Source organism: Achroia grisella, unplaced genomic scaffold, assembly GCF_030625045.1.
Source record: "Achroia grisella isolate CSIRO2021 unplaced genomic scaffold, CSIRO_AGI_Agris_v1 utg3071, whole genome shotgun sequence".
NCBI lineage: Eukaryota > Metazoa > Arthropoda > Insecta > Lepidoptera > Pyralidae > Achroia > Achroia grisella.
This window is the reverse complement of record NW_026712790.1, coordinates 619,320-628,314: the sequence shown is the minus strand read 5'-3', so window position 1 is coordinate 628,314 and position 8,995 is coordinate 619,320. Positions and strand designations below refer to the sequence as shown.

Here is an 8,995-nt window from a genome sequence, read left to right as displayed (position 1 = left end):
AGGTTTGTTTTTGACTTTGACATCAATGTCATAGTCACACACGTAAGAAATTATTTTGTTCATTTCAATATTCTTCAATTATTTTCTTACAATATATTTTTCCTTAGTCATGGAGAAGTCAAAAAGTTTCAACAGCTTTGTTATTGGTCATAAAATTGAATGTATCTAGTGACGCCAATGAACGATAACAATGTAACGTTAGAAGTGCAAAAAGTCAATAGAAACAAACTTTTGTCATCTCATTGTTTGATTAATTGTAATATCTAGTGCTGCAACTATTTGATATGTCATATGTCATGAATCACATGGACGGAGTGCCCGTAAAAATATCTGAGAAGTATAAGCGACCACCTCGAATAGATTTACCTTACAGCATTACAGATTGCCCATTGCGTGTTGAAAATGTTGAGAACATCAAATACTGTTCTACTTTCGAGAGAAACGTACTTTCTAAAATAAAAGAGCTGAGGAGTGCGAAAGAAACGAAAAAGAACGAAAGGAGACATCGCCTTCAATTGTTAGAAGAAGTAAAACAAAAGAAACTGGATGCAATAGCAGTAGCGGAAGCTGAAGAGAAACTGAAGCAGCTGAGTGTATCAGAAGTGTCTTATCCTAGTACTGATGAGATTAGTGCATTATCCCCTGATGATAAACCCGAGCAAGCCTGTGATATAACCCCCACACAAGAGAGTCCAGAGTTTTCTGATGCTAAAGATGTTCCCTATCCACTGACTACAACTGCAGCAGAATCTCCATTGAATATACTTCAACCCATACAGGTGCAGTCAAATTCCCAACAAAGCAGTTTATTAGATGACCCTGATCCTCTACAAGAATTGAAAATGACTGCCAAAATAACTAGGATACCATATTACAAATCAAATGTTGATACATTGACTTTTAAAGACTTTGAAAATGATACGTCTAGCCCGTTTGATAATGTTGAACTTAAGACAATAAATGATATGGAATTATTGGCACAGGTTTTGCAGAGTCAAAGGGATTCCAGTACTAGTTGTAATCCGCAGATGTATATACCAGAGCAGGGATATACGGTAGTTCCCAATTGTGCGTCGCAGTCACAGTTAGAAGGTGTTACATATCTTCCAAATTCATACACGGAACAACCCATTCATGGTCCAACTTCGGTATACTCCTCGGAACAGTACCCTGTTCCTAATGGCTATTACATCTTAGGAGATAACTCTTGTGATAACACTGTAGCTATGGACAATAGAAACATGTATATGCCGAATTATCAATATTATAGTCCTAATAATCAATTCCCAGCAAATACGAACTATTACAGTACTCAGTTACCAGCTACATCAGAGGCAAACCAAGCACCAAATGGATCTACGTACATTCCTCAACCTTATTATTTCAATCCACCAGATACTTTGCAATATTCTCCTACGAGGCCTTACAACGTAGCACATAATAAAAATACTGACAATCAAAACTCCTCTGTGACATCGCAAAGTACGATGAAATCACGATCTCGAAGTGTTCCAGATATAGTTAAGGAATTAGACGAAGAATTAGCATCGGCTAAACTTAGGGCTAATGAAAGATCTTATAACGCTAGTCCTGCTCCAAAAGCAATTCCTCAGACTTCCAAAAGTGGGAAGAAGGAAGATAAGAGGAGTAGAAGAAAAGAGCAGTTGCCAAATCCATATGATAAATTGCCTGCAAAGTTACAGGGTATATGTCAGAAGATTCATGGAATGGGCTTTCCATTAGACAGAGTTGCTAGAGTCTGTAGTCTTTTAGGAGATAATGATAAAAAGGTGAGTTTAATTCTTTATTATTAACTGTTTTTAATTAATTACTTACTTATAGGATACTTTTATTTTTGTAAAATAAAAGTAGCCTAAGTTACTCCTTATTACATCAGCTACCTGCCAAAAAAAGTCCCGTCAAAATCGGTCCAGCCATTTCAGAGATTACTGGAACAAACAGGCAGACAAAAATTGTAAACAATGTTTTTTTGGTGTATGTACCATATTTATATTGATATTATGCATGTACTAAAAAATGGTTATTTCAATATTACAAACAGACACTTCAATTTTATTTATATGTATAGATTAATTTCATGTAAATAATTTTCCTTCTTTATTCACAAGTTTAAAATTTAAATTTTAAATGAGCAATTAACTACCTGTTGTGGTTTCTCTAGAGACTACAGGATGTGATTTTTCAAGAAGAATATATTAAGGTTCACAACTAATTTGATTTGGTTTGAATAATTGACAATGCCTCTGGCTGGGGTAGCCATCTAGGACTTCAGCCATGATGCTATATTTTTTTTCTACATTAATCATGCAATCAGTTTTCCAGACTATAACCAGATTAATTGATTATCAAATCTCATGAGAGGTGATTCTCCATTGAGAATTCAGCCTCAGATATTCCAGCTTATGCCAGGTTGTTGAAGTCTGGTAATTTACGATGGTATATTATTAGAAATTAAATTGCAGCATATATATTTCTGTTATTATTGTCTACAATCAAACACATGGGGATTGATAGTTATCTTTATCTTAATAACCCCATTGCTAGCAATGTACCATGTCAGGTTGTCCCTGGAAACCATTGTTCTAATTGCCATTTGCCCAGATGTGGTAACTGGTCTGACTTCATCCCCATTTATCATCCTCCACTAGTGCCCGCCGGCGTAAACCGTTAACGCAGGTGGTGTGCATCATTCCATTACCATCAATAAAAAAATCTGACACATGACTAAATGAATGGCAGTGGAAAGGAATTGTTAAGTATATGCGGACTACTGACCCAATTTGCTATTTGCTACCAATGTACCACGTCAAATTAACCTCTATGCGGATCCCCCTGGAACCCATCATAATTGAATCAATATTTGAATAATGAATTTTAATAATAAAAGTAAATCAATATTTATTTAAAATGTGTTGCTCACACACAAGTTTCTTGCTCATTCTTCTTGTGATAGGTCTGCATTCCGAATGAGCGGTAGAATAAAAAAACTTGACTATTCAAAAGTGCTTATTTTAAGTTTACTTGAATAAAGATTATTTATATTTCTATTGAATGTCACATTCCTGTTGAATTTACCAGGATGACCTAACTGACCTGAATCATGTTCATCTTATCATCATCCACTGGTTTGATTATCATTCATTTAAAAAAACTAAACGAATGGCTTAAGTGCTCCTTAATGCGTGGGTGAAAAGGTCGGTGCCTCTACTTCAATTAGTACTAAATGAATTCTTAAGTAGGCTTAAAAGATATGATTGAATTGAAGTCAGTCAATTGAAGCAGTTGAGATTATTTATTGTTCTTACATATTGTGCTCTTTTTTGTATCATACTAGGAGTTTTGTACATTTGAATGTTCTGTACATGTAAACAGTGGTAGCCATAAAGGAAGAAAGCCAAGAAACAATGCTATGCAAAATTTTAATCCATCATGATCATGTTCATTGTATGAACTTATTTCATATTTCTGATCAATTTTTCTTTTCATTGCGAATATGGTGCTGGTATTCCCAACGAAAAGGAAAATTGATGATACATTTATTACCTACTAGCTATACACGCGACATCTTCTAAAATAAAAGTAGCGGAGAATTGTGTACATTATATATATTTATAAAACAATGTTTGTAATATATGTATTTATATCAGTCGATTAAAGGTCATGATCACCAAAACAAGTGCTTGTTTTGGCATACATGACGTTGTGTGAATCGTCCTGAGATATATTATGTACTAGCTGTTCACGCGACATCGTCCGCGTACAATTGAACTTTATTTTTCTAAAATAAAAGTAGCCTAAGTTACTCCTTTTTACATCAGCTACCTGCCAATAAAAGTCCCATCAAAATCGGTCCAGCTATTTCATATATTAGCCGGAACAAACAGACAGACAAAAATAGTAAAAAATTATATTTTGGTGTATGTACCGTATTTATATTTATATCCCAGTAGTAAACATTTTACGGTTATTTCGATAGTACAAACAGACACTCCAATTTGATTTATATGTATAGATGAGAGTACAAAATGTATTTGTGTTAAATCAATTCCATAACGGCAGCTAACCTCCCAACGGGTTGACCCATTCCGTCCCTACCACGCTATCACACACAAACACGACACTGTTCTCGCCGGGGAAGACGACGACCTTTATCACACCATACTGCGCAATCAAGCGGGCTTCTGCGCGCGCCCGGGCGCACCACAGCGGCGTCCACGGTCGTCTCTCCAATACATGAGTTCATTTTAAACGGGGATCGAAATTACGAAAGCCTGAGCCGAAGTTCCAACCCTCTAACGGTGCTCTTAGACTAAAGTCGTCATGCGAGAGTTAACTTTCAACCCCTCCATAAGTCCCTCCGTGTGATTGGAGTCCGTTGTATCTGCATTCGCCCTCTTCGTCCAGTGAGGCTGTAAGGGTTAGCTGCAGCCAACATCATTAAAGTAGTCCGAAAAAAACTCAATCAATCACAATGTTTAGTATTTCACATCCGATGCCACATTATGTATATTAATGTATATTTTTTACAATTTCCAGGTGATCGAAGGTCTTCTTATCATAGGAGAACTGATGGACTTGGGTTTCCCCGAAGGCAGAGTGTCGGCAGCGCTAGCGAAACACGAATTCAATAGGGATAAAGCGTTAGATGAGTTGGTATCCTAACAGTTCGGCTACAAACTGGTCTGGTTCCCGGTGAGACAATGATGTCAGGGTGTGAAGATTTAGTTCAAGATGCTTCGGAAACTATGCAGGTCATAGGCGACGATCAGTGTGATAGAGAAGCTTGCTGTTCCTATGGAGAATACATTGACGGTTTGGTGTTTTCTCGTAAAATGTTTGTAATTAAAAAGAAACTATTTTCTTTATTGGTCTGAATGGGCGATCTGTAATAGATGGTAATATCGAGTAAATTCTAGAAGATACAGAGTGTAGCACTGTGATAATGAGGAATTATCAGTAAATATAGGTAGAATGTTGTCGAGTTGTATATAAAATTGGAAAGTCTGTCTTGCCGCATTCATAGTCCCCACACTTAAAAAAAAATAAATAGAGAAACTCGGAATGGCAACACAATTGCCGTATCTGTGATTCTATATAAAGAAAGAAGAAAGAAAGAAAAACATTTATTGACAACCATTATTACATTTACACATTTGACAAAGGTACATTTTATACATATATATACATATGCACACACACACTCATATACATATACACATACATACATACATACACACTTAGAACAATTACAAAAAATAATCTTATATTATTTATATATATGGTTGGCAACATGGCTGACACTCAGCATATGCTGTATACAGCTAACTGTCACGGCGCTGGTAATCTATGCCTGGGTATACAGGGTTAGTTAACTAACTCGACCACGGTTGCCACTTTTTCTTATAGTATAGAGAACAAACGAGCTGGCTTTCATAATCCCCACACTTAATTAAAAAATAAACAGTGAGACTGGGAATATTCGAAACACATCCGTATTGGCAACACAATTAATTATCTGTGGTCCTGTATACAGAGTTAGTTGACTAACTCGATGACAGTTGCCACTTTTTTTTTATAGTATAGGAGACAAACGAGCTAGTAGCTTACCTGATGGTAGGTGATTACCGTCGGCCATGAGCAACACCAGATAAATTGCAAGTGCGTTGCCGGCATTTTAAGAAGGAATAAGATCTTTTCTTAAAGGTTCAATCGTATCGGTTTGGAAATACTAAATGTTAATACATCCATTGGGTCATCAGGTTAATAAATATAATCTAAATTTGTTAATATATAATATCCAAGATACTGGTTATATTAGTTAAACAAATAATATAAACTTTACTTATGTTTTTTATATATATATATGAATTTTAACTGCCTCATCCTCGCCAGTTTGTTGTATTGAAGAGTATATTAAAGTGTCGTAAAATATTGACGATTAATTTTATATATTATTATGTAGCAACACTGTTGAAAATCATAATATATATATATATATAAATAAATCCTGCAGCTCTATCGCAGCGCCACCTATTCGACGCTATTTCATCATTAAAAAAGTTACAAATAAAAAATAGCCTAGAGCTCTATCTCAGAAACCTATCAGTGAATCTATCTAATTAATATATAATAATATTGTGAATCTAATTAAACAAGATTTCCATTAACATTTTCCATTATCTATTAAATTTGTTCGTGACAAACAACAAAAAAATGTTATCAATAAATAATTTGAATGTAATTAATGTTTTTAAAGAATAAATTTTAGTTTGTTTGTTGTAATTTTTGAGAACACGTCAGGTCTGTAGGAAAGGTCTGTAGGAAAGAGGTGGGCGTTGTTAGAATAATATGATATACTAAGACAATACAATATAGCTCTTAAATATCCCGCGATAGATTTCATATTAATTTGTTACCGTGTGGTAAATTATATGTTTTGTGCATACGAACAATATAGGCCAGTTACTGTATCGTTCAAGTATTGCTAAGTTAATATGTTGACTGCCCACTATGTTTTACTTTGTACAGTGTTTAGTTGCCTAAAATTGGAATAAAAAAAAATTCAAGAAATAAAATAAAATATTATTGGATGTGAAACTTAAAAAACAGTTATTTATGCTTTTTGATGATAATTATGCAGAAGAATTAGAGTTTTTAATAATATAATGAGAATGAAATTGTCATTTTGGCCAGATTTATGAAAATTGCCGTGGCAGTCAACGTCTTATGAGGAAAGCGAATAGGGTCAAATACAAACGAATTCCCCTGGCTTCTCCCTGGATAATGGACACTAGAGTCAATATTTTCCACATAAAATGTATATTTATTATCTAATAGTCATATGTTATATATATATTTCAAAACAATTACAACATTTATTTAAAAGAGACAGCTTTCCGAATGAGCAGTAAATTAAAAAAACTATGACTATTCAAAAGTGCTTAAATTAAGTTTATTTGAGTGTTTTTTATTGTATTCTAAGATGTCAACCGCTCAGGCAGTCTGACAGAACAAAATTATTTAAACGTTTGATTTCCTGTTAAAAAAATATTTAATATTCTACCAGCAAGGTTATGGGAAGCCAGTTCTCCGTAGCAAAGACAATTTTTATTAATACTTATAAAATTATAGATCAAGTTATCAAAGTTTAGTTAATCAGAAATTAGTTAATTAATTTTGTATTTATTTATATGAAAACTAAAAACAGGGTACTGAAGTGTAACATAGTGTTCGGGAACGGCAAAGGATAACAGATATCACGGACGTTTTAAAATGTTTTGTGACGTACGTGATGTCGATCTATTATTCCAATTACGTATAAAATTAAAAAAAAAAAATGTTTTTGATTCTGTTGAGAACATTATGAAAAGCGGTTCCTTGTGTAACTTATTTAAACCTTTAAAATGAGATTCGAAATTTAAATCTAAGCGTACAAAAACGCGTGTCGTCACAATATCGATCTATTGTATTGTATTTCGCAGATTATTATCTGTTGCATTTTGTTTTATGTTATTGTCAGTTAATTAAAATTAATTTTATATGATGTCAAATGAAATGTCATGAAAAATTCTTTATTGAGTATACAAGATCATACATGTAACAGTTCAGTTAGAATATTGTTTTATTTTTTTTATATTTCTATAATCTGGGTAATCATCAAAACTTTTCGTTCCTTAGGAACATTCTACAAAGTATAAAATAAAAAAGAATAAAAAAGATGAATAAAATTGGTCAAGTTGTTCTCAACTTGTGGCTTGACTATATCTCCTAATATATAAAGAACTGTTTGTAACAAAACTCATCCGAAACAGCTTGACTGATTCTTATGAAATTTTTACTCATATTCAATGGTAGACCCATAGAATAGGTTGTAAATTATTTTTCACCCAATTAAGTGATAGGGGTGGTCTGAAATAAAAATAAAAATAAATTTCTTTATGATTTGGCATGAAAAAAAATACAACCCAAAATTTTCCTTTCTACCCTCAACTCTTTCTAACAGCGATATTAGTACTTCCATCAATATGGCAAAATAATGTTTGCCGGGTCAGCTTGTTTATTTTTTATACAAGTGTTATGGCAATCAAGCATGCGGCCCGTCCGTTTGGTAAAACGGTTACTAGATAGTGGACTCTTCCATGTAACATTACATAAATACATAATACATATAAACCTTCCCCTTGAATCTATCGCAGAAAACTCATTAAAACCCGTATTGTAATTTAAAAGATATAAGCGGAAAGACAGCAGCGGCGACTTGTTTTATACTGTGTAAAGATGTTTGGCTTTGAGAAAATTGTAAATAATGTAATGCGAACGATAATTATTATACATAGAGTATATATAGAATGTTAAAACAGAAAATAGAACAAATCATAAGTGGCTTCTTAGGTGAAAAGTGATATGTAATAATAACATATATAATTTTATATGAACACGAAATATGTCTGTCACAACATTGAATGATGTATAGATATTATAAATATGAATTAGAATAAGAAATTAGATTGAATGTTGTGATAGAAATTAATATACAAACAGGGTAATTGAAAACAAAAAATGCATCGCTATACCATTAACAGATATGAAATTAAAGTTTGTTTTCAATTACGCCGTTTTTAGTAAGAGCGTAATGTTGTTTTTCAACTCACTTGCTCGTAAAGTTGATCTAATTTCACGGGTTTTCGTTATATAAAGCAGTACATAAAATACGTTTATAAACGCAAATAGTGAAGTTGTATTCCATAATCACACTATTTGCTTTTTTTTATCAAATTTCGAACTGTCCTGCGCGCGCCGTTAGCCAGTAGGCAGCAGGTCGATTTAAAAAAAGTAAAACGGCGGGAATGTAATATTTTTCATCACAGTTTTAAGGTTAAGTTTATTTAAAAGAAAAAATCGTCGATTAAATAGAAAAATGGCAGTATTCAAAATATAATTTTTTTACAAGACCAGTCTTTAAAGTTTGTTTTTT

General features: G+C 33.2%; 1 protein-coding gene across 1 annotated transcript; it reads left to right on the top strand.

The window, feature by feature from the left end:
* The first annotated feature begins 43 nt into the window (after positions 1 to 43).
* LOC131843382 (uncharacterized) lies at positions 44 to 5,353 on the top strand. The gene is made up of 2 exons (XM_059192010.1): positions 44 to 1,790; positions 4,558 to 5,353. The coding sequence occupies exons 1-2, from the start codon at positions 285 to 287 to the stop codon at positions 4,681 to 4,683; spliced, it is 1,632 nt and encodes a 543-aa protein (XP_059047993.1). The 5' UTR covers positions 44 to 284; the 3' UTR covers positions 4,684 to 5,353.
* The last annotated feature ends 3,642 nt before the right edge of the window (positions 5,354 to 8,995 follow it).